The sequence below is a fragment of the Anolis sagrei genome, chromosome 12 (assembly GCF_037176765.1).
Source record: "Anolis sagrei isolate rAnoSag1 chromosome 12, rAnoSag1.mat, whole genome shotgun sequence".
In the NCBI taxonomy this organism is placed as follows: Eukaryota; Metazoa; Chordata; class Lepidosauria; order Squamata; family Dactyloidae; genus Anolis; species Anolis sagrei.
In genome coordinates, this window is record NC_090032.1 from 16,824,200 (window position 1) to 16,851,033 (window position 26,834).

Below are 26,834 nucleotides of genomic sequence, written 5' to 3' on the forward strand. Positions count from 1 at the left end.
GCATCTTGGGTTCTGTGGATTGCCTGGGAAGGAATCCCATTGAAGCATTGCAGCATGCAAAAATACCTGGGAGTTACCCTGTTACTCTGACCTACAAGAAGCACTGCTTGAATATCAAGCAAAAAGTGGGGGCTAGAAATAATATCATATGAAAGCTGACTGGCACAACCTGGGGATCACAATCAGATACAGTGAAGACATTGGCCTTTGCGCTTTGCTACTCTGCTGCTGCGTATGCATGTCCAGTGTGGAATACATCGCACCACGCTAAAACAGGATGCCTATGCCCTACACCACTGGAAAGTATTGCAGTATTGCACCACCTGACATCCATCGGGAAATTGCAACTTGTAATGAAAGGACCAAGGCAGTGACATATCCGGCCCATCCTCTGTTTGGATATCAGCCAGCAAGCCAACACCTTAAATCAAAAAACAGCTTCCTGAGCTCTAGAGAGATATTCACAGGGATACCTCAGCAAGCAAGAGTCCAAAAGTGGCAGGCTAAAACCCAGAACCGAATCAGTGACTGAAACCGAATGAGAGACTCCCTCCTGAGCACACAGAGGATTGGACAACTTGGAAGGCGCTGAACAGTCTGCGCTCTGGCACCACGAGATGCAGAGACAACCTTAAGAAATGGAGCCACAAAGTGGAGTCCATGGCATGCGAGTGCAAAGAAGTGCAAACCATAGACCACCCACTACAATGCAACCGCAGCCCTGCCACATGCACAATGGAGGACCTTCTTATAGCAACACCAGAGGCACTCCAAGTGGCCAGCTTCTGGTCAATGGACATTTAGCATCATGCCAAGTTTAACTTTGTTTAACGTCGTCTGTGCGCATTCAGAAGACTTACAAGCCACTTTAAACACCTTCGCAGAAGCATACAAGAAGCTTGGCCAAAGTGCTCTTCCAGCAGTCACCAGCCAATCCCTTTCCAATGCCAGAAATATAGCTTAATGGTGTAACATTAGAAAATGTTGACCATTTCCACTCCCTTGGCAGCCACATCTCCACAAAAGTCAATATTGACACTGAAATACAACACCCCCTGAGCTCTGCGAGTTCAGCATTTTCCCGAATGAAGCAGAGAGTGTTTGAGGACCGGGACATCCGTAGGGAGACCAAGGTGCTTGTTTATAAAGCTATTGTCCTCCCAACCCTGCTCTATGCCTGTGAGACGTGGACTGTCTACAGACGTCACATGCAACTCCTGGAATGATTCTATCAGTGCTGCCTCTGGAAAATCCTGCAAATCTCTTGGGAGGACAAGTGGACAAATCTCAGCATGCTGGAAGAAGCAAAGACCACCAGCACTGAAGCGATGGTCCTCCGTCATTAACTTTTGTCCCCACTCACCCGTCTTCTTGGGGGCCACGGTGGCAATCTGTGGGGTGACGAAGGCCCTGGTATAGGTGGTCCCCTCCACCTCTGGCCTCCTCGCACCCGATCAAGACCAATCGCACCCTGAAGGATTGGGAGAGAGATAGAGAAAGTACATGATGAGCAAAGACAACTCTTTCAAACTCTTTGCTATTTTAAGATGCTTGTTTATAAAGCTGTTGTCCTCCCAACTCTGCTATACGCCTGCGAGACGTGGACTATCTACAGATGTCAACATTGACAGGATTTTTCCGAATGAAGCAGAGAGTGTTTGAGGACCGGGACATCCGTAGGGATACCATGGTGCTTGTTTATAAAGCTGTTGTCCTCCCAACCCTGCTATTTATTTATTTATTTATTTAAAAGTTTTGTATACTGGCCTTCTCACCTCTCTTGAGGGACTCAGACCTGTTTCCAACCATAAAATCACATACAGTCAATAAAACATCATAATTCATATTACAATAAAACATTAAAACAGCAATTACATTCAATAACTACAATGGTCAGTGGTCCTACTAAAAGCATTGTTCATCATCCTCCATCCATATCTCAGGGTGCTGGCTCACTCATCGAATGCCTGTCTCCCTAACCACGTCTTCACCTGTTTCCTGAATGTCAGGATAGAAGGGGCGGTTCTGATCTCCAGTGGGAGAGAGTTCCAGAGTCGCTGGGCCACCACCGAGAAGGCCCTGTCCCTCGTCCCCACCAGACGCGCTTGCGAGGCCGGTGGGACCGAAAGCAGGGCTTCTCCAGACAATCTTAATAATCTTGATGGTTCATAGGGGAGAATACGTTTGGAGATCATAATACATATTACAGTAAAACATTAAAACAGCAATTACAATCAATAACTATAATGGTCAGTCGTCACTAAAATCATTGCTCATCATCCTCCATCCATATGCCTGCTATATGCCTGCAAAACGTGGACTGTCTACAGATGTCAACATTTGACACCGAAATACATCACCGCCTGAGCTCTGTGAGTGCAGCATTTTTCCGAATGAAGCACAGAGTGTTTGAGGACCGGGATATCCATAGGGCTACCAAGATGCTTGTTTATAAAGCTATTATTCTCCCAATCCTGTTCTACGCCTGCTAGACATGGACTGTCTGCAGACATCGCATGCAACTCCTGGAATGATTCCATCAGCACTGCCTCTGGAAAATCCTGCAAATCTCTTGGTAGACAAGCAAACAAATGTCAGCATGCTGGAAGAAGCAAAGACCACCAGCATTGAAGCGATGGTCCTCCGCCATCAACTCCGCTGGACTGGCCACATTGTCCGGATGCCTGACCACCGTCTCCCAAAGCAGTTGCTCTATTCCGAACTCAAGAATGGAAAACGGAATGTCGGTGGGCAGGAAAAGAGATTGAAAAATGGGTTCAAAACTCTGGCATGGATACTGAGAACTGGGAAGCCCTGACCCTTGAGCACTCCAGATGGAGGTCAGCTGTGACTAGCAATGTTTTAGAATTTGAAGAGGCACGAATGGAGGGCAAAAGAGAGGAACGTGCAAAGAGGAAGGCGCGTCAAGCCAACCCCAACAGGGACCGCCTTCCACCCAGAAACCGATGCCCTCACTGCGGGAGAAGATGCAGATCAAGAATAGGGCTTCACAGTCTGGAGCAGTGGTTCTCAACCTTCCTAATGCCGCGGCCCCTCAGTACAGGTCCTCATGTTGTGGTGACCCCCAACCATAATGTTATTTTCATTGCTACTTCTTCACAACTATAATTTTGCTACTGTTATGGATCGTAATCTAAATATCTGATATGCAGGATTTTCAGTCACTGGACCAAATTTGGCACAAATACCCAATACGCCCAAATTTGAATACTGGTGAGGTTGGGGGTTATTGATTTTGTCATTTGGTAATGCTGGAGTTGCTGAGATTTATAGTTCACCTAAAATCAAAGAGCCTTCTGAACACCAATGATGGAATTGAATCATACTGGGCACTCAGAAGTCCCATGACCAAGAGAAAATACTGGGAAGGTCTGGTGGACATTGACCTTGAGGTTTTTTTTGGAGTTGTAGTTCACCTACATCAGGAGAACACTGTGGACTCAAGCAATGATGGATCTAGATCAGACTTGGCTCAAATACTCAATATGCCCAAATGTGAACACTGGTAGAGTTTGGAGAAAATAGACCTTGCCATTTGGGAGTTGTAATTGTTGGGATTTATAGTTCACCCACAATGAAATAGCATTCTGAACCCCAATGATAGAATTGGACCAAACTTTCCACACAGAACTCCCATGATCAACAGAAAATACTATGTTTTCTGATCGTCTTTGGCGACCCCTCTAACACCCCCTCGCGACCCCCACAGGGGTCCCGACCCCCAGGTTGAGAAACACTGAGGATTATCCTACTCGGACAACGAGGGATCGCCTAAGTAAGTAAAGTAAGTAACTTTGTACCCTCAACTTACTTCTGACACGATAAATAAATAAATCTTTACGTGGAATCTTTTCCTAGCACACGTAATAACAACTCTAGACGATGGGATGTTTGGTCCCGTTTTCCGCCTCGACAAGTCTCGCCTGACCTTATGCCACCAAGTAGTTCAGACTAAAACCGGAACCGATTGTTTGAGGAGGCACTTCATTGTTTCCTTGCCAGGAAATGAAGTCAACGGAGCCCTATGGTGCTTTGGGGCCACTCATTTCAAAACGTTGGCAATCTTTCCACTGGGGTGCGTTGCAGTTGTGGAACTTCCTCTGCGGTGGAGAAATACGAAGTCGGCGAGTGTTGTGTGTCACGGCTGCGGCGGCCCGGCTTCCTCCCCACCTTCCCACACCTCAAATTGCAGAAGGAAGTTGCCGAAGTTGAGTTTAAAGCAGAAAAAGGCCCATCGAGGAGGGAAAAAGGGGGCACCTAATGCTCGCAGGGTGCCGTCAAGAGCGCCGAATCGATGACACAATGGATGAGACGCTGGAGGGATTTGTCTCGGATCCACTGGTCACTTGGGTGAGCATAGAGTGCTGGTGGCAGACTAGAAATAAGGTCTTTTGAGAGGGTTGTTTCTGTATCTACACCGTAGAATTAATGCAGTTTGGCACCACTTCAAAACAGAGCCGAGACTCGGTGCTACAGTATCCTGGAAACAAGTTATACATAATAGTTAGTCTTCTCTGTCTCACCAAACAACTAATTCCATAACTTTTGAGCAACAAAATACAAGAGAGGAGATTCCATCTGAACATGAGGAAGAACTTCCTGACTGTGAGAGCCGTTCAGCAGTGGAACTCTCTGCCCCGGAGTGTGGTGGAGGCTCCTTCTTTGGAAGCTTTTAAACGGGCTGGATGGCCATCTGTCAGGGGTGATTTGAATGCAATATTCCTGCTTCTTGGCAGAATGGGGTTGGACTGGATGGCCCATGAGGTCTCTTCCAACTCTGATTCTATGATTCTATGATTCTACATTAAAGTGGTGTCAATGTGTTGTCGAAGGCTTTCATGGCTGGAATCACTGGGTTGCTGTGAGTTTTCCGGGCTGTATGGCTATGTTCCAGAAGCTTGACGTTTCACCCACGTCTATATCAGGCATCCTCAACAGTTGTGAGGATGCCTGCCATAGATGTGGGTGAAACATCAGAGGAGAATGCTTCTGGAACATGGCCCTAGAATCATAGAATCAAAGAGTTGGAAGAGACCTCATGGGCCATCCAGTCCAACCCCCTGCCAAGAAGCAGGAATATTGCATTCAATATGGAACTGTAGAGGAGAGTCTACTGAACAAGCCAGTACAGCCCAAGTGGTGTCAAGCTGCATTAATTCTCCAGTGTAGATGCACCCTTGTTTTGCCCTAGATGGGTGTTGGAATGACCTCCATGGGCCTCAGGATAAACGATACTCTACTGCAGTGTTTCTCAACCTGGGGGTCGGGACCCCCATAAGGGGTCACGAGAGGGTGTCAGAGGGGTCACCAAAGACCACCAGAAAACAGTATTTTCTGTTGGTCATGGAGGTTCTGTGTGGGGAGTTTGGCTCAATTCAATCATTCAGAATACTCTTTGATTGTAGGTGAACTATAAATCCTAGCAACTACAACTCCCAAATGTCAAGGTATTTTCCCCAAACTCCACTAGTGTTTACATTTGGGCATATTGAGAATTCGTGCCAGCTTTGGTCCAGCTCCATCATTGTTTGAGTCCACCGTGCTCTCTGGATGTAGGTGAACTATAAATCCTAGCAACTACATCTCCCAAATGTCAAGGTCTATTTTCCCCAAACTCCACCAGTGTTTACATTTGGGCATATTGAGAATTCATGCCTTTGATTGTAGGTGAATTCGTGCCAGGCATATTGAGAATTCATGCCTTTGATTGTAGGTGAACTATAAATCCCAGCAACTACTACTCCCAAATGTCAAGGTCTATTTTCCCCAAACTCCACCAGTGTTTACATTTGAGCATATTGAGAATTGGTGCCTTTGATTGTAGGTGAACTATATATCCCAGCAACTCCAACTCCCAAATGTCAAGGTCTATTTTCCCCAAACTCCACCAGTGTTTACATTTGGGCATATTGAGAATTCATGCCTTTGATTGTAGGTGAATTCGTGCCAGGCATATTGAGAATTCATGCCTTTGATTGTAGGTGAACTATAAATCCCAGCAACTACTACTCCCAAATGTCAAGGTCTATTTTCCCCAAACTCCACCAGTGTTTACATTTGAGCATATTGAGAATTGGTGCCTTTGATTGTAGGTGAACTATATATCCCAGCAACTCCAACTCCCAAATGTCAAGGTCTATTTTCCCCAAACTCCACCAGTGTTTACATTTGGGCATATTGAGAATTCATGCCTTTGATTGTAGGTGATTTCGTGCCAGGCATATTGAGAATTCATGCCTTTGATTGTAAGTGAACTATAAATCCCAGCAACTCCAACTCCCAAATATCAAGGTCTATTTTCCCCAAACTCCACCCGTGTTTACATTTGGGCATATTGCGAATTCATGCCTTTGATTGTAAGTGAACTATAAATCCCAGCAACTACTACTCCCAAATGTCAAGGTCTATTTTCCCCAAACTCCACCAGTGTTTACATTTGGGCATATTGAGAATTCATGCCTTTGATTGTAAGTGAACTATAAATCCCAGCAACTACTACTCCCAAATGTCAAGGTCTATTTTCCCCAAACTCCACCAGTGTTTACATTTGGGCATATTGAGAATTCATGCCTTTGATTGTAGGTGAACTATAAATCCCAGCAACTACAACTCCCAAATGTCAAGGTTTTTTTTCCCCCCAAACTGCACTAGTGTTTACATTTGGCCATATTGAGAATTCGTGCCAGGTTTGGTCCAGCCCCATCATTGTTTGAGTCCACTGTGCTCTCTGGTTGTAGGTGAACTACAACTCCCAAAACCCAAGGTCAGTCCCCACCAAACCCTTCCAGTATTTTCTGTTGGTCATGGGAGTTCCGTGTGCCAGGTTTGATTCAATTCCATCATTGGTGGAGTTCAGAATGCTCTTTGATTGTAGGTGAACTATAAATCCTTGCAACTACAACTTCCACAGGACAAAATTAATATCTTCCCCTAATCCCACCAGTATTCAAATGTGAGTGTATTGGGTATCTGTGCCAAATTTGGTCCAGTGTATGAAAATACACCCTGCATATGAGATATTTACATTGCGATTCATAACAGGAGCAAAATGACAGTTATGATATAGCAATGAAACTAATTTTATGGTTGGGGGTCACCATAACATGAGGAAGCGTATTAAGGGGTCGTGGCATTAGGAAGGTTGAGAACCACTGCTCTAAGAGTAGGAAACATTGAATCCATCACTCTTCTTCTACATTTCAATAAACTTGTTATTGTTTTTCCTAAAGCCTTGTCCCTGTTACATTTCCTTTCCAAGTGAAGTCACGCTACACAGAAGAAAGACCAAATCAATATTATTAGCTATCAATTAAATATCAGAAAGTGGTGGCTCCTTTACAACGGTTACAAATTGGTGGCAGTAATTTTATGCTTCCTCACACGCGGTACCTAAATTTCCTACTTGACAGATGCAACTGTCTTTCAGGTTGCAAAGGTCGACAACAAGCTACACAAATTGGGCGGAAGCTCTCTCCGACCTGGGCTGGCTTTGAACTCATGATTCATGATCTTAATGCAGCTATTTATTTATCGTCAGGCAACCGAACAGTTGTATTACATTTTTGACAGAACAAGCAAACAAACATACAAAAGACACAGAGTTTACAAGCTTGATAGTTGATTGTGCATGTGGCAGGGCTCAGGTTGCATTGCAGCAGGTGGTCAGTGGTTTGCTCTTCTCCGCACTCGCATGTCGTGGATTCCACTTTGTGGCCCCATTTCTTAAGATTGGCTCTGCAGTCTGTTCAGCGCCTTCCAAGTTGCCCAGGCTTCTGTGTGCCCAGGGGGGAGTCTCTCATTCGATATCAGCCATTGATTGAGGTTCTGGGTTTGAGCCTGCCACTTTTGGACTCTCGCTTGCTGAGGTGTTCCAGCGAATGTCTCTGTAGATCTTAGAAAACTATTTCTTGATTTAAGTCGTTGACGTGCTGGCTGATACCCAAACAGGGGATGAGCTGGAGATGTCACTGCCTTGGTCCTTTCACTATTGGCTGCCACTTCCCGGCGGATGTCAGGTGGTGCAAAACCGGCTAAGCAGTGTAATTTCTCCAGTGGTGTAGGGCGCAGACACCCCGTGATAATGCAGCATGTCTCATTAAGAGCCACATCTACTGTTTTAGTGTGGTGAGATGTGTTCCATACTGGGCATGCGTACTCAGCAGCAGAGTAGCATAGCGCAAGGGCAGATGTCTTCACTGTGTCTGGTTGTGATCCCCAGGTTGTGCCAGTCAGATTTCGTATGATATTGTTTCTAGCACCCACTTTTTCCTTGATGTTCAGGCAGTGCTTCTTGTAGGTCAGAGCACGGTCCAGAGTGACTCCCAGGTATTTGGGTGTGCTGCAATGCTCCAGTGGGATTCCTTCCCAGGTAATTCTCAGAGCTCGGGATGCTTGTCTGTTCTTGAAATGAAAAGCACATGTCTGTGTTTTAGATGGATTAGGGATCAGCTGGTTTTCCCTGTAGTAGGCAGTAAGAGCACCTAGAGCTTCAGAGAGCTTCTGTTCAACCATCTCAAAGCTCCCTGCGTGAGCGGTGATGGCACGATCATCAGCATAGATGAAACTCTCTGTCCCTTCTGGCAGTGGCTGGTCATTTGTGTAGATGTTGAACATGGATGGATAAAGCACACTTCCCTGAGGCAGGCCGTTCTTCTGTTTCCGCCATCTGCTTCTCTGGCCCTGGAACTCAACAAAGAAGCTCCTGTTTTGTAGCAGGTTTCCTATGAGGCAGGTGAGGTGGTCGTCCTTTGTGATATTATACATTTTTCTCAGGAGGAAGCGGTGGTTCACAGTATCATGACTCCCAGGCATCTGCGCCACAGTCCCGTGCAAAGGTGTTTAGAGTGGCTTGTAGGTGTTCTAAATGTGCACAGACTACACATTTTCAGATTCTCAATAATCCTAATATTTGTGACTAATATTTATTTTTTTTACAACAGATACAAACCTTGGAGAGTCTGGTAGACTCCAGATACGACCGGTCCTTTCGGGAGATAAGTCCTGAGGATCCCAAAGAGTTTTTCCTCCAGTTAGTCAATGGAGACTTCCTCATCCGTGTCATGGAGGTGATGTAAGTCACTCTTTTCATGCAATTGTGTATCAATTTAAGAAGTATATACTCCAGTTTTAGTACCATTGGATTCTTAGTGCCATCTTTTTGGACCACTTGATATCGAGCAAGAATTTAGGGGTCTTTGCCAGGAGGCAGAGTGTTCTGTCGTGCGCTGTGCCTGTAAAGAATTGTCTTTAAATTAGGACATGCAACTTGAGCCCAGCTGGAAGCCAGGGCTCCCCAAAGAGAAGCTCTGAAGGATCTTCCACCACAACTGGTCTTTAGATGGCTTGTGAAGTATCACAAAGTTCTTTATTAATGAACAATCAAACAGAAACTTTTCTTGTCTTCAATAAAGTTAAACAAATGCTTCCAGGCTTTTGTGCAACTGGTGGCTTCCTAATCTTGTCCATGAAGGACAGGCAATTGTCTTCAGTAACTGTTACTTTAAGGAAAATCCCTTTTTAACTTCTCCCAGGCTGGCTGTAATCTAATCCTTACTGATGTGGGCTCCGCTACCGGGTCGATCTGCTTCTCGAGCACTGAGTGGACCTATTTATTTATTTGCTTTATTTCTATACCGCGTTTCTCAACCTAAGATAGGTGACTCAATGCGGTTTACACAATATTAATTAACATAGCAATAACAGTTAAAACACATCATACACAGAAGCAAACACACAACAATCATACATAGTGCCTCGATCGCAAACGAAATCCAGTCTCATAATCCTTGTGCCGTTCCTATATTCAGTTTACCGTCATCCTATGTTTAATTGCGCTGATTAGCCAAACGCTTGCTCAAAGAGCCAGGTTTTAAGCTTCTTCCGAAATGCCAGTAGCGAAGGGGCCTGTCTGATGTCAATGGGTAGGGCGTTCCATAGCCGAGGGGCCACCACCGAGAAGGCCCTGTCTCTCGTTCCCGCCAACCGTGCCTGTGACGCAGGCGGAACCGAGAGCAGGGCCTCCCCGGACGATCTTAATGTCCGTGTCGGTTCATAGGTGGAGATGCGTTCGGAGAGGTAAGTGGGGCCGGAACCGTTTAGGGCAGGGGTCCTCAAACTAAGGCCCGGGGGCCGGATACGGCCCTCCAAGGTCATTTACCCGGCCCTCGCTCAGGGTCAAACTAAGTCTGAAAGAACTTGACAGCGCACAACAACAACAATAATCCTATCGTATCAGCCAAAAGCAGGCCCACACTTCCCATTGAAATACTAATAAGTTTATATTTGTTAAAATTATTCTTCATTTTAATTATTGTATTGTTCTTAAGTGTTTTTTGCACTACAAATAAAATATGTGCAGTGTGCATGGGGATTCATTCATTTTTTTTCAAATTATAATCCAGCCCTCCAACAGTTTGAGGGACTGTCACCTGGCCCTCTGTTTAAAAAGTTTGAGGACCCCTGGTTTAGGGCTTTGTAGGCTAGCGCCAGCACCTTAAATTGTGCCCGGTAGCAAATTGGCAGCCAGTGGAGCTGGCTCAACAGAGGAGTGGTGTGCTCCCTGAGAGCTGCTCCTGTTAGCAACCTGGCTGCCGAGCGCTGGACCATCTGAAGCTTCCGGGCAGTCTTCAAGGGCAGCCCCACGTAGAGCGCGTTGCAGTAATCTATACGGGATGTGACCAGAGCGTGGACTACCGTGGCCAAGTCAGACTTCCCGAGGTACGGGCGCAGCTGGCGCACGAGCCGGAGCTGTGCGAATGCTCCCCTGGCCACCGCCGAGACCTGAGGCTCCAGGCTCAGCGGTGAGTCCAGGATCACACCCAAGCTGCGAACCTGCGTCTTCAGGGGGAGTGTAACCCCGTCCAACACAGGCTGTAACCCTATACCCCGTTCGGCCTTTCGACTGACCAGGAGTGCCTCTGTCTTGTCTGGATTCAATTTCAATTTGTTCCTACCAGTAAGGCCAGTAGATTCTCCAGCTGGAGTTTTGTGGTCTTCCAAACTGTTTACCCTCCGAAATTCTTCAAAGCTTTAGGACTGTTTCACTGGAAATCTTTGGAGATCTTTGGGTGCTCTTAAGACTGTTCTCCCCCGAAAAAGTCTTAAGGGTTGAAGCTTTTGTACAGGAGAAGCTTGAACACGTCCTGTACATTAGCTTTCCTTACTGAGACTAACCAAAAATGGCTCCCTTCCCTTCCCAATTGCCCTGAACAAGGGGCGGAACCAAAACGTAACGATGATGGATAGATGACTTGCCCTATGACTGCAACCAAAGGAAGTCACCTATCTGCAGAATCCCAGGAACCTTGGACTGTAAGCAAACACTGAATACAAAGCAAATAAAATTGGAGCTCCTGGTACAGCCGGAACAGAACACAGACCCATCAAAGAGAGTCCTTTCAACTCTGGTGAGAAAAGAAGGACCCAAAAGAGTTTTCCCTGATTTTCCAATAAAAAGTCTCACCAAGTTGAAGAAAATGCCACCAAGTTGGCTTTTGTTTCATTCCAGCTGGAAAGGATGATGATTGCAGTAATTCTGCCAAACAAATTGACCTATCTGCTAGGCAGGTAAATACAGAATATATAGATTTCAGATTCAAAAGCTTCCATGCCCACTCCCTGAGCCAACTTAGTTGTGATTGGCTGTGATGTTGGCAAGCCAGCAGGATAGGCAATGGTGGCCTGAGCTCTGCTTTGGCCTCTCATCCAATGGGGTGGAAGGGAGACGGGCAACAGGTAAACAATGAAAAAATGTCCAGTTGATTGGTTTAAATGACTAATGTTTGCAAAATGGCTTAGCGAGGGTGTAAGCCCTCGAGCTGGCCAGGGTTTATTGTATAAGTTCCTTGGAATCATCATCTGTACTCTGGCCAAAATGGCCAGGTCCTTTTTTTTATCATCCGGAGATATGGAGTGCGTTGATGAACTTTGGAACTGGTTTCGGCCAGCAGGGCTGACATAATGGAAGAAGCTGTAGTGAAGTCCTAATTCCTCGCAGACAGGAAATCACCTTTGGTGTTGGTGGATCAAGATGCCCAGATGGACTAGCCTTGTGCCCTCCGAGATCTGGCTGATGAGAACCATTTGTTTTATGGTCCATGCAAATGTGTGTGGTGAAACCTTTTGTTAGTGGATTAGTAGCTCAGGAAGCATGAGGGGACTTCCTGAGCTAGGTGAGTTGCTGGATCTTGAAAACAGTGGCTTTTCCTTCATCTATGTATATAATAAAAGTCAGTGTTTGTATGCGGAGGGAGGGAGGGCGGTATATGTGCCAGCTTTCTGATTGGCTGCCACTTTCACAAGCCACTGTGACTGCTACGAATGGTGAACCTGGACTAAACTTGGCACACATAACCCCCATGACCCATTTTACACCCTGGTGCAGTTTGGGGGAGTTGTACCATGGATTATGGGATTTGTAGTACTTTCAAACGCTTTGGTTCCCACGGACCAATATGGTCCCCAACAAAGACCGATGAAGACCAAACTTGGCACACAGAGCCCCCATGACCCACTCTACATCCTACTGCAGTTTGGAGGAGGGAGGACCATGGATGATGGGACGTGAAGTACCTCCACTCACTTCCCGAGACCACTGCAACCCTCATCCAATGACTGAGCAAGACCAAACTTGGCACTCATAACCTCCATGACCGCCTTTACATCCTGGCGAGGTTTGAGGGAGGACAGACAGTGGATGATGGGATTTGTAGTACTTTCAAACCCTTTGGATCCCACAAACCACTGCGGCCCCCAACAAAGACTGATAAAGACCAAACTTGGCACACAGAGCACCCATGACCCACTCTACATCCTGGTGCGGTTTGGAGGAGGTTGGACCATGGATGATGGGACTTGCAGTACCTTCATTAACTTCCCGAGAGCACTGTGAGCCACATAAATAACTGATAAAAACCAACCTTGGCGCACAATGCCTTTAAACAGAGCCTGGATGGCCATTTGTCAGGGATGATTTGAATGCAATATTCCTGCTTCTTGGCAGAATGGGGTTGGACTGGATGGCCCATGAGGTCTCTTCCAACTCTTTGATTCTATGATTCTATGATTCTATGGTGTCCTTGGTAAAACTATGAATTCCTTGGTTTTTGTCACATTACTAGGGCTCTACCTTATTTAGGTAGAGGTGAATCAAACTCCCAGTTTTATCAAACAGTTTAATTAAAACAGCACTTACTTGCTCGCTGTTTTAATAGATCAAAACATAAAGATAGCACTCAGATACAGAATAAACAAAAACTGATAGCAAAAATAGCTTCGTAGTCAAAAGGGTCCGGTCCAGTGGTCAAACGCCGAGAGTTCAATAACAGAGTCCAAGTATCAACAGTCTATACCATAGTCAAAAGCCAGTCCAAAGGTTCAAGGTTCCAGGATTCCAAGATTACAGGAGATAGGTCAGGATACCGAAAAATCCAACAGACCTGGGGGGGAAACCAGCAGCATCCACCACCAAAATACAACACTTTTCTCCCAAAGATCACTCTCAAGGTTAGCTCCTTAAATTCTTGTGCTTTCTTAGAGATCTGATCCCTGGAGGAGCACGGCCTTCATGGAGCGGTGAAAGTGAAGAAGTGCATCGGTTGCAAATGCTCCAGACGGTCCTGCAACGCCTGTACAGCTTTTACTTGGTGAGTATGTGTACAAATCCTCCGTTGTGTTGTCCAAGGCTTTCAAGGCCAGAAACACTGGGTTGCTGTGGGTTTTCCAGGCTGTATGACCGTGTTCCAGAAGCATTCTCTCCTGATGTTTCACCCACATCTATGGCAGGCATCCTCAGAGGTTGTAAGGTCTGTTGGAAACTATGCAAGTGGAGTTGATAGACTTATGGAATGTCCAAAATGGGGGAAAGAACTCTGGTTCTTTCTGTTCTGTGTCCTCTTGTTTCTCTGTGACTACATGGAACATCTTGGAGTCCCCAATGGTGCAGTGGGTTAAACCGCTGAGCTGCTGAACATGCTGATCAAAAGGTCGCAGGTTCGAATCCAGGGAGCGGCATGTTAGCCCCAGCTTCTGCCAACCTAGCAGTTCGAAAACATGCAAATGTGAGTAGGTCAGTAGGTACTAGGCCTGTTCAATGCATGGTTCTAAATCAGTGTTTCTCAACCTTCCTAATGCCTTGACCCCTTAATACAGTTCCTCATGTTGTGGTGACCCCCAACCATAACATTATTTTTATTGCTACTTTATCACTGTAATTTTGCAACTGTTCTGAATCATAATGGGAATATCTGATATGGAGGATGTATTTTCATTCACTGGACCAAATTTGGCACAAATACCCGATACACCCAAGTTGGGGGGAATTGATTTTGTCATTTGGGAGTTGTAGTTGCTGGGATTTATAGTTCACCTATAGTTCACCTACAATCAAAGAGAATTCTGAACTCCACCAACGATGGAATTGAACCAAACTTGGCACAAAGAACTCACATGACCAATGGAAATACTAGAAGAGTTTGGTGGGCATTGACCTTGAGTTTTGGAGTTGTAGTTCACCTGCATCCAGAGAGCACTGTGGACTCAAACAGTGATGGATCTGAATCAAACTTGGCACGAATACTCAATATGCCCAAATGTGAACACTGCTGGAGTTTGGGGGAAATAGACCTTGGCATTTGGGAGTTGTAGTTGCTGAGATGTATAGTTCACCTACAATCAAAGAGCATTCTGAACCTCACCAATGACAGAATTGGGCCAAACTTCCCACACAGAAACCCCTTGACCAACAGAAAATACTGTGTTTTCTGATGGTTTTTGGTGACCCCCCTGACACCCCCTTGCAACCCCTCCAGGAGTCCCGACCCCCAGGTTGAGAAACACTGTTCTAAATGGTTCTAAAGTACTTACAAAACTAAAGTTCTAGTGGTGAATATTTCAGAACTCTTTCAAAATTTAATTATTATTTCATTATTGGCGATTTTTATGACAGAACCAGTTAGGAACTGCCATTTATTTTTGAGAGTTTTGTTAGAGTTCTGTAATTTTCACCACCAGAACTTTAGTTTGTAAGTACTTTAGAACCATTTAGAACCGTGCATTGAACACGCCTAGTAGGTACTGCTTCGGTGGGAAAGTCACGGTGCTCTATGCAGTCATGCTGGCCACATGACCTTCGAGGCGTCTATGGACAGTGCCGGCTCTTCGGCTTAGAAATGGAGGTGAGCACCAACCCTCAGAGTTGGACACGAGTGGACTTAATGTCACGGGAAAATCTTTACCTTTACCTAGATGGAACATCTATTATGTTTAAGTAGAAATCTGGACTGGAGGGGATGCCTCAGAGTGTGATAGATTCTTCCCTGGAGTTTTTTTGAAAGCAGAGGTTGGCTGGCCATCTGTTGGGAGTGATTTGATCGTGTTCATGTCAGAATAGGGTTGGACTGGATGGCCCTTGGGGGTCCCTTTCAAATCTAGAGGAATATAGGTTGCCATGGTGTCCAGTGGAGTCTCCTGCTCTGGAGGTTTTAAAGAATTATTTATTCATTCATTTATTTATTTATTTACGACATTTCTATGCCGCCCTTCTCACCCCAAAGGGGCTTACAAGGTATATATACATACAATTTATTATATTATGTTATAATAATATAATATTAATTATATTAATTATAATTATATATTATGTAATTATATCATATATTAATAATATAATTAATATAATATTTAAAAATGTTCCCTTTTCGGTCAAGTTCCCGACAGGTTTTTCTTCTTTTCCTCTCTAAACTTTTACACATTTGGGGCATCAACAGCAGCAATATTGTATTGGAAAATAATGCATGCAGATCCCAGTAGGGTGGCCTTTTGCAGCTGGCAGATGGTATTCTCCCTGCTTGAGCAGTGGTGGCATGATCGTCAGCATAGATGAAACTCTCTCTCGCTTCCAGCAGTGCCTGGTCATTTGTGTAAATGTTAAACATTGATGGAGCAAGCATGCCCCCCACTGCAATATAATCTGAGATAAGCAGATAATCTGGGATCAGATCCTGGGATATATGGACGGTGTAGAAGGGGCCTTAGATGGCCTTCCAACACTGCAATTCTATTACTATGATTTTATGGGGGCTCATCCTGAATCACTATAAAATCCTTTCAAAAGGAGCCCAAATTCTTGCTCTTTTAAAAACTAGAAGGTTGAATAGAAATCGGAAGACGAGCGGTTGAGTAACAGTTTGGGAAAATGGAAGATATCTCTTAGATGCTGGCAGAAATCCAAGCAAGAATGCGAGCACACCACTATTGAGTTAAAGAAGTAGATTCCATAGCAACCAGGACAGAAGATATTCAAGTAGCAGCGAGTTCCTCAGTTGCGATGGGAGCCACGCAACAGGAATCCAAAGCCCTTGCTCATGATTCACTTGGCAAGTTCATAGATGCAGGCAAAACGTCAGGAGAGAATGCCTCTAGAACATGGCCATATAGCCCGAAAAAACCTACAACAACCCAGTGATTCCGGCCATGAAAGCCTTTGACAATTCCTCATACAAAGTATTGGAAGGGGAAACAAGGGAAAGAATTTGAAGACTTAGTAAGCACGTGAATGGAAACATCGATAACGGAAGGATGTCCATAGCGCTGGATGAGCTATAATTGTCTCTCCTCCTTTCCTCCCAGAATGATCTGCAACAACTTGTTATTTTCTCACCACCCAATGTTCATCTCCTGGCTCAAGACCCCCTTACAGGTAGGGAGAGTATTTGGGGTCATACAACTATTTATTTATTTATTTATTTACGACATTTCTATGCCGCTCTTTTCACCTCGAAGGGGACGCAGAGTGGCTTACAAGGTATATATGCATACAATTTATTACATTATTAGCATAGTACAATATCAGTGTTAAATATTACTATATTGTACTATAGCATTATATTGTAATGTTATCAGTAATGTTACATTTAATATATATAATTATAATATCATATTATTATTAGCATTATATTGCATTACATTATAATATAATAAATATTATATGTATATACAATATACATTTATATTATATTATATTATATTATATTATATTATATTATATTATATTATTAGCATAGCACAGGAGACAAGATGGAACCATCCCCTGGCCCCCTCTCTCTTCACTCTGACCCAGAGCAGCAGTTGGTGCTGGGGGGTCTCAACTGAGGACATATGCAGGAGACAAGATCGAACTGTCCCCTGGCCCCCTCTGTCTTCACTCTGGCCCAGAGCGGCAGTTGGTACTGGGGGGAGGGGTCCCCAACTAGTGACATATGCAGGAGTCACGATGGAACTGTCCCCTGGCCCCCTCTCTCTTCACTCTGGCCCAGAGTGGCAGTTGGTGCTGTGGGGAGGGGTCTCAACTGATGACATATGCAGGAGACAAGATGGAACTGTTCCCTGGCCCCCCCTCTCTTCAATCTGGCCCAGAGCGGCAGTTGGTGCTGCGGGGAGGGGTCTCAACTGATGACATATGCAGGAGACAAGATGGAACTGTCCCCTGGACCCCTCTCTCTTCACTCTGGCCCAGAGCGGCAGTTGGTGCTGCGGGGAGGGGTCCCCAGCTGATGACATATGCAGGAGAGAAGATGGAACTGTCGCCTGGCCCCCTCTCTCTTCACTCTGGCCCAGATATTATATTGTGATATTATAATTTTTGTCAGGAGAAGGTATGTTAACAATGGATCAAAAAGGCAGAATGCCTCCATTCACCTCTATCATTTTTTGTTGAATACAGGTCAGGATTTGTACTTAATTTTCTGGCAAAGTTTTTGTTTAGTCCAGCAATGGGTTGTGCCTTTTCACTCCACTTTAATGTTTTCTTCCTTGATCCAGCCCAGGCTGTTGGTGAGATGAAGAAGCTGTTGCTGCTGTTGCTGGGGAGCGCTGTTCAGGTATTGAAAGGACCCCAAATTCAGCTATTTTTGATGGGGAGATATTGGAAAAATATTTATTTATTTATTTATTTATGCATATATTGTATGTACTTTACCAGCACTGAAATGTATAGAAAAATCAGGTTCTCTCTGTGTAAGAAAGTCAGCAGGACAGAGAAGGAATATTGAAAGGGAGGAGAAGGGGGGGGGGCATGTTATTTATACATTCCAGAGAGAAAGAGACTGGTGCAACATAGCCCAGGCTATAGCTAAGTACGGAGCTTATCCCCCTCCCTTTCTGACAGGTCAAAGTAGGCCCCTTGATTGATGAATGTAAGCTGTAAGCTGTATGCTGCTCTTTAGAGAAAAATATGTTAGCACTAGCAGAAGGATCACAGAAGCTAAAAATAATGGACTCTGGAATCACCGGTAAAAAGCAGGTTTCAGCTTTACTTGAGCAGTTTATAAACACACACCATCAACAAGCAGAGGCGAAAAAACACAAAGTGAAAGAGATAGGCACAAAAGAGAAAGTGCAGCTGGAAAGGAGTTATCTCTGACACTCCCAAATTCTTCACACAGCAAGAACTCAGGGTCACATTCTCACAGCTCTTTTGTGTAAACATACATCCTGGCCATACAAATCTATTACAATCACAATTCTACTACATAATATTACATTTAAACATACATCATACATGAAATACACACTAGCAAAATACAGAGACATGCCTTTTATATGTTGAAAGATAGAATTTGATATTTCTATGATACTAAAGTGACGCAGTGTTCTGTCACACGCTGGGCCTGTAACAGCTGTCTTTTCTATAGGACGTATACTTTAAGCCCAGCTGGAAGCCAGGGTGCCTCAAAGAGAGGTGCTCAGGGATTTTTCTGAAGTGATAGTCTTTAGAGTCTTTAATGATACAACAAAGTCTTTATTATGGAACAAACAACAAATCTCCAATGGTTCAAACAACACTTCAAGGCTTTCTTAGTCTAGTCCTCAATGGACTGGCACCTGACTTTGATTAACTGTACTTTCTCTGTAGGAAAAAACTCTATTTAACCTCTCCCAGGCTGTTTACTATCTATGCCTCATCGGTGTGGGTCCTACTACCGATTCCAAATGCGTCTGTGTATCGAGTAGACCTACCAGCCGAGGCTTGCAGATATTTCAGCTGGAGTTCCGTGGATTTAAAGTGCTGTCCTCCCTCAGAGAATTCTTTGAAACTTCAGGGCTGTTTTCCCTCTGATTGCTGTGAGGCTGAGAGGCTGTGAGCTCTCAGACAGAGCCTTGGGACCTTTTCCCTGGAATTTCTGTTTCCCTGGATGTTCTTGAGAAAAGAAGCTTTTCTATGGGACGAGCTGGTCTACGTCCTATAGTTTATATAGAGACTAGCCGCCCCCTGCCATGCGTTGTTGTGGCCCGGTTTGTGTATATGTGTGTGTGTATATTTGTGTATCTATATAAATAAAAATGTCATGTTCGTTTGTGGGATTAACATAACTCAAAAACCACTGGACAAATTGACACCAAATTTGGACACAAGACAACAACCCAATGTATGTCCTTCACTCAAAAATATTGATTTTGTCATTTGGGAGTTGTAGTTGCTGGGATTTATAGTTCACCTACAATCAAAGAGCATTCTGAATCCCACCAACGATGGAATTGAACCAAACTTGGCACACAGTTCTCCTATGACCAATAGAAAATACTGGGTTTGGTGGGCATTGACCTTAAGTGTTGGAGTTGTAGTTCACCTACATCCAGAGATCACTGTGGACTCAAACAACGATAAATCTGGACCAAACTCTACAAGAATACTCAATATGCCCAAATGTGAACACTGGTGGAGTTTGGGGAAAATGGAATCTTGACATTTGGGAGTTGTAGTTGCTGGGATTTATAGTTCACCTACAATTACAGAGCATTCTGAACCCCACCAACGATAGAATTGGGCCAAACCTCCCACACAGAACCCCCATGTGGGCCACAACAACACATGGCAGGGGACGGCTAGTAAAAAATAAAAATGTCATGTTCGTTTGTGGGATTAACATAACTCAAAAACCACTGGGCGAATTGTCACTAAATTTGGACACAAGACATCTATCAGGCCAATGAGTGACCATCACTCATAAAAACACTGAAGAACGCAACAGAAGAAACTTAAAAAGCCCCCCAAAAATAAAGAATACATTCCAGTACATGCTCAAAACCACATAGATACACATATACACAAATATGTACACATATATACACATATTTACACACACACAACAAATATACACAGACCGGGCCACAGCAATGCATAACAGGGGACGGCTTGTGTGTGTGTGTATAATGTTTGTTTGTGGGATTAACATAACTCAAAAACTACTCCTCTTTTTGTATATTTATTTCTTGGGTTGTTGTTGGTTTTTTCGGGCTATATGGCCATGGTCTAGAGTCTTAATAGTCTTAATATCTATAGCTCAATATCTCTATAACTATCTTTATTTTTCTATCTATTTCTCAATATCTATCTCAATACTCAATAACTATCTTTATCTCTTTATCTATTCCTCAATATCTATCTCAATCTTTCTACCTAGTTCTCAATAGTAGTACTTATAATGATTTTTCCAGAGCTAACCTCACCAACCACCAGCACATCTGAAGTTCCTTCTCTAACTAAAAAGGCAGGGGAGATTCCAAAATGGAGATCTCAAGCCCAGGAGAAGGGGCGGGCTCTAAACCCAAAGAGCTGCTCTCTAGGCCAATAGTTGCAAAGAGGCCTGTAGGCTGACTTTCCGGCCTCTGAAACTGTTAATTTTCAGAGCTCTTGCAGATCTGCAGCAGCCCTAGGAGAAAATGCAAGAGATGAAGCTGATGGGAAGTTTAGGAGGGTCGTCCTCAGGAGGAGGGACCCTGGGACCCCACCAAAGAGGGATCGCTACTTTGGCGAGCTAGAGAAGCCTGATTTCAGCCATTTTATTAAATTAAAAATTTGAAATAAACCTCACCAAACTTGAAGAAGTGGCACCAAGGTGCTTTTATTAGCGATTCAGCTGAAAAGGATGCAGCGTAGCAATCATTCGCCTACAGAGCATGTGGTTACAGAGATCAGAGGCATTTTTATAGGAATTTACAGGTTTGAAAGTTTTGAAACTTCCGCTTCCCATCCCCCGCCCAGCTTGCTGGTGATTGGCTGGTCTGATAACAGCTGGGAGGAGGCTCGGCCGTCCTTCCCTCGCCAGGAACAATTACAGGGCTCCTCCGCTGCGCAGGAGCCTATCAGGAAGCTCCCACCGCTCTGGCACTTCAGCGAATCAGGAAGAGGGAGGCGGGATAGAAAAGAAACAAAGCGTCTATGATAGGATTATGGAATTCTGAGTTTCCTGTCCTGAGTTTCCTGTGTCCGAGAAATCGGCCAGCTAGAGAAACCAACTTCTATTGTTATGTGATGGGTGGGTGATTGGTGTTGGTTACTTGATCCGGGTATTCCTGCTATGATCAGATAAGGCACAAAGGTGAGGCTTGGGTTGGATGTTTGTTATGAAGAGTTTTGAAAGAAGTTGGGGAAGGCGACCTCCTGAGAGTCGTCTCGCTCCCATTGTGAAATGATCAAAAAGTTTGCCAAAAGAAATTCCAATTTGACGGTCCCAACTCCGAAATCAAATAGGAATGTCAAGTTCTATTGTCTACGCAAGAGTTCCAAGATATGGGGTTTTTGTGATCGCTGATTGCCCTTTTCAGTGCCAAAGGGCAACTTCCTCGTTGGCTCCCCCTTCCCGAAGAGGGGAAGGGGTTTGTGAGGAAAAATACATGGGGAAATATAGGAATCCAAAGAAATTCATATCAAGCATCCCTTCCCACCCCCTGCCCGCCAGAGGAATTGATTAAAATAATAATTTTAATAAAACATGTGTCCATAGTTCATACTGGGGAAGTTCAGATGTTAAAATGAGTTCTTTAGAGCCAAAAAGAAATTGAAGGAAGTCCAACAGTCACAAAAGGGTGCTTGGTGATCTCCACTGAGCCAAGGAATGGATTCTTGCAGCACCAAGATCAAGCTGGTCCTTAGTCCTTGGGAAACTATAACTTCCTCCAAGGACTGGGACTCCAAGGCCAGGCTCTTCCCTGAAAGCCTCATGGGGTCCTTGTTGTTGCTAGTGTCTTGGCAAGTTGACCAAAACTTAACCCCCTTGTGCAGTCTGGTACCCTTGCCCTTTGCAGAACTATAAGTTACCATCCCTTATTGGGGGGACGGGACGACATGCTCGACTTCAGATTAATTCACCCACAGAGTCTGATTTCAGGAGCTTCTCAACTCAGAGAGATGCAAAGAAGTGAATGTTTCTTCTTGTTCCTCCAACAGTGTGAGCGACGAGAAGAAATCATTGGACGCATCCAGACGCTAGACATTGGTACCCAGGCTGCTTTGGCATCTGCCATCCAGGAGGTACTGATGCACCGCTCTTCAGATTCATAACAACAACAACAACAACAACAACAACAACATGTAGTGCCGTTCATTTTGTTGGAATTAGTTTGCTGATTTATCACTTCGTCAATTTATTTCAGTGTATTTATTTATTTATTTATTTATTTGCTGCATTTGTTAACCGCCGTTCTCAGCCCTAGGGCGACTCACGGCGGTGTACAACATATAAAAGACAATTTACAATAAAGCCATGACGACAAAAACCAACATATCACTAATACATAGTCATCTAATTACACTAAAATAATCCGCTCCGTCTTATCGTAGAATCATAACCAATCTCGTAATCCATATTCCGTTCCAGTTGTCATTTCCAGTTACTGTAGCACTCAGTTAAATGCCTTCTCGAATAGCCATGTCTTCAGGCTCTTCCGGAAGGACATAAGGGAGGGCGCCTGTCTGATGTCAACAGGGAGGGTGTTCCACAACCGGGGGGCCACCACCGAGAAGGCCCTCTCTCTCGTCCCCGCCAGACGTGCCTGTGAGGCAGGCGGGATCGAGAGAAGGGCCTCCCCAGACGATCTCAAGGTCTCAGTTCTTGTGGGTTTTTTCGGGCTATATGGCCATGTTCTAGAGGCATTTCTCCTGACGTTTCGCCTGCATCTATGGCAGGCTTCCTCAGAGGTCTGCTGGAGCTGGGAAAAAAGGGGTTTATATATCTGTGGACTGACCAGGGTGAGACAAAAGGCTTTTGTAAGTTGGGCTAGATGTGAATCTTTTCAACTGACCACCTTGATTAGCATACAATGGGCTGACTGTGCCTGGAGCAAACTCTTAATGAAAGGTGATTAGATGTCCCTGCCTGTTTTTCTCTCTGCTGTTTTAATTTTAGAATTTTTTAATACTGGTAGCCAGATTTTGTTCATTTTCATGGTTTCTTCCTTTCTGTTGAAATTGTTCACATGCTTGTGGATTTCAATGGCTTCTCTGTGTAGTCTGACATGGTGGTTGTGAGAGTGGTCCAGCATTTCTGTGTTCTCAAATAATATGCTGTGTCTAGGCTGGTTCATCAGGTGCTCTGCTATGGCTGACTTCTCTGGTTGACGTAGTCTGCAGTGCCTTTCATGTTCCTGGATTCTTGTTTGGGCGCTGCGTTTGGTGGTCCCTATGTAGATCTCAAGGTCCTCGTGGGCTCATAGGCCGAGATGCGGTCCGGAACCGTTTAGGGCTTTGTAGGATAACACCAGCACCTTAAATTGGGCCCGGTAGCAGATCGGCAGCCAGTGGAGCTGGAACAACAAGGGCGTTGTATGCTCCCTGCGTCCTGCTCCTGTTAGTAACATGGCTGCCGCGCGCTGGACTAGCTGAAGCTTCCGGGCCGTCTTCAAGGGCAGCCCCACGTAGAGAGCGTTGCAGTAGTCAAGGCGGGATATGACCAGAGCGTGTACCACCGTGGCCAAGTCAGACTTCCCAAGGTACGGGCGCAGCTGGCGCACGAGCCTAAGCTGTGCAAATGCTCCCCCGGTCACCGCCGAAACCTGGGGATCCAGGCTCAGCGATGAATCCAGGATCACACCTGCGCCTTCAATGGAGTGCGACCCCATTCAGCACAGGCTGTAACCCTATACCCTGTTCGGCCTTGCAACTAACCAGGAGTACCTCTGTCTTGTCTGGATTTAGTTTCAGTTTGTTCGCCCTCATCCAGACCGTTACAGCGGCCAGGCACCGGTTCAGGACCTCGACAGCCTCCTTAGTAGCAGGTGGGAAGGAGTGACAGAGTTGGACATCATCTGCGTACAGATGACACCGCACCCCGAAACTCTGGATGATCTCACCCAGCGGCTTCATGTAGATATTAAACAGCATGGGGGACAGTATAGAGCCCTGTGGAACCCCACAAGTCAAAGGCTGTGGTGTTGAACAGATGTCCCCCAGTAACACCTTCTGGGTACGGCCCTCCAGAAATGACTGGAGCCACTGCAGAGCAGTGCCCCCAAGACCCATTTCAGCAAGGCGCCCCAGAAGGATACCGTGGTCGACGGTATCGAAGTCCGCTGAGAGGTCCAGGAGCACCAACAGGGACACACTCCCCCTGTCTAGCTCCCGGAAAAGTGTAGCCTCTTTTACAGTTTCCACGCTTTGAGTCCAAGAAGAGGACCTTGCAAAGTGTTCTAACACTCCCACCTTGCCCCCCTTTCCTAAGGTAACCCAGAAACCCAAGAATGTGCTGAAGTTGCACTGGAAGCAACTGGAACAAGACGAGATGGAAGAGCTCCTGCAGGATGTGATGTCTCAAATCCCAAAAGTGGTGCAACAACGAGATGCGGCTTTGGAGGTAGAGTGACGTATGCTCCATGGAGTCCAGTGTATGGTCCTTCTCTGGAGGCTTTTAAACACTGGCTGGAATCACTGGGTTGCTGTGAGTTTTCTGGGCTGTCTAGCCATGTTCTAGAAGCATTCTCTCCTGACGTTTCGCCCACATCTATAGCAGGCATCCTCAGAGGTTGTGATGTCTGTTGGAAACTAGGCAAGTGGTGTTGATATATCTGTGGAATCATGTCCAGGGTGGGAGAATGAACTCTTGTCTGTGAATGTTGCAATTGGCTACCTTGATTGGTATTGAATGACCTTGCAGCTTCAAAGCCTGGCTGATTGCTGCCTGGGGGAATCCTTTGTTGGGAGCAGAGGTAATTTTCAACGGTAAGCAAACAGTATTTTGGCGCCCCCACCCAACCAATCACTAATATATATTTTCTGTTCGTCGTGGGAGTTCTGTGTGCCATATTTGGTTCAATTCCATCATTGGTGGAGTTCAGAATGCTCCTTGATTGTAGGTGAACTATACATCCCAGTAACTACAACTCGCATATGTCAAGGTCTATTTTTCCCCCCAGAGCACCTCAAGAGCGCCCCTGGGCAAAATCAACTACACTGCGAAAGCTTACTTTGCGTAATGGGTTGAGCCGCCCCTGGTTGGGAGGTGTTAGCTGGTCCTGATTGTTTCCTGTCTGGATTTTTCTGCATGTTGTTGTTCTTTATTTACTGTCCTGTCAAACAGACAAGAGTTCTTTCTCCCACCCTGGACATCATTCCACAGATATATAAACCCCACTTGTCTAGAACTCACAACCTCCGAGGATGCCAGCCATAGATGGGGGCAAAACATCAGGAGAGACTGCTACTGGAACATAACCATACAGGGTGGAAAACTCACATCAATCAATGGTCATCTGTCTGTGGTCTTTGATGGTGTCTTTGCAGACTGGATGGCCTTTGGAGTCTCCCCTAACATTGTAATTCTAGACCTTTGTATTTCTGGTTTTATCCTTTTCATTCATAGAATCATAGAATTGGAAGAGACCGCAATGGTCATCTAGTCCAACCCCCTGCCATGCAGGAAAAAGACACTTAAAGGACACCAGACAGATGGCCATCCAACCTCTGTCTAAAAGTCTCCAAAGAAGGAGCCTCCACTAGATGCTGAGGCAGTGAGTTCCACTGTTGAGCAGCTCTTACAGTCAGGAAGTTCGTCCTAATGTTTAGGTCCTGTCATTTGAACCTATTCCTTTGCCCTTTAACAGAAACTATGGGATCTGCAGCAGGAAAAGGAAACCCCGGCAGTTTCTCCAACAAATAAAAATTGCCAGCATCTTGGGGTGCAGTTGGCCGAAGCTCGGGCCCAAGTCCGGCGTCTGCAGCATCAACTGTGAGTGAGTTGAAAATACTGGGGGAAAGGGCGGGTAGATATTGTGGGGCATAAAAAGCAAGGGACTGGAAAATACAAAAACAAAGCAGAATATTGGGATTGAGCATCCCTTGGCTGGGTTCACCCTTCTGGATAAAGGTGAACTACAAATCCCAAGTTAAATTTCCCCAAACTCCTGCAGTATGTTCACTTGGTCATGGGTCTCATCTGTGCCAAGTTTGGTCCCGGTCCATTGTTGGTGGAGATCATAGTTTCTCCGGATGCAGGTGAACTATAACTCCCAGATTCCGAAGGCAACCACTTCCAAACTCCGCCTGTATTCACAGTTGGTCATGTTGGGTCTGTGTGCCAAGTTTGGTCCAGATCCGTTATTGATGGGGTTCAGAGTGCTCTGGATGCAGGTGAACTACAACTCCCAGATTCTGAAGACAACCACTTTCAAATTCCACCTGTATTCACAGTTGGTCATGTTGGGTCTGTGTGCCAAGTTTGGTCCAGATCCGTTATTGATGGGGTTCAGAGTGCTCTGGATGCAGGTGAACTACAACTCCCAGATTCCGAAAGCAACCACTTCTAAACTCCGCCTGTATTCACAGTTGGTCATGTTGGGTCTGTTTGCCAAGTTTGGTCCAGATCCATTATTGATGGGGTTCAGAGTGTGCTGGATGCAGGTGAACTACAACTCCCAGATTCCGAAGGCAACCACTTCTAAACTCCGCCTGTATTCACAGTTGGTCATGTTGGGTCTGTGTGCCAAGTTTGGTCCAGATCCATTATTGATGGGGTTCAGAGTGCTCTGGATGCAGGTGAACTACA

General features: G+C 45.3%; 1 protein-coding gene across 1 annotated transcript in view; it reads left to right on the forward strand.

Moving 5' to 3' along the window:
• Nucleotides 1–17,841: 17,841 nt before the first annotated feature.
• The window catches only part of CCDC88B (coiled-coil domain containing 88B), a 55,497-nt gene continuing 46,504 nt past the window's right edge, over nucleotides 17,842–26,834 (forward strand). Inside the window, exons 1-4 of the mRNA XM_067472675.1 lie at nucleotides 17,842–17,897; nucleotides 22,247–22,330; nucleotides 24,516–24,647; nucleotides 25,894–26,018. Of these exons, the coding sequence (XP_067328776.1) occupies nucleotides 17,856–17,897; nucleotides 22,247–22,330; nucleotides 24,516–24,647; nucleotides 25,894–26,018 (383 nt within the window). The 5' untranslated portion in view covers nucleotides 17,842–17,855. The remainder of the gene's footprint in view (nucleotides 17,898–22,246; nucleotides 22,331–24,515; nucleotides 24,648–25,893; nucleotides 26,019–26,834) is intronic.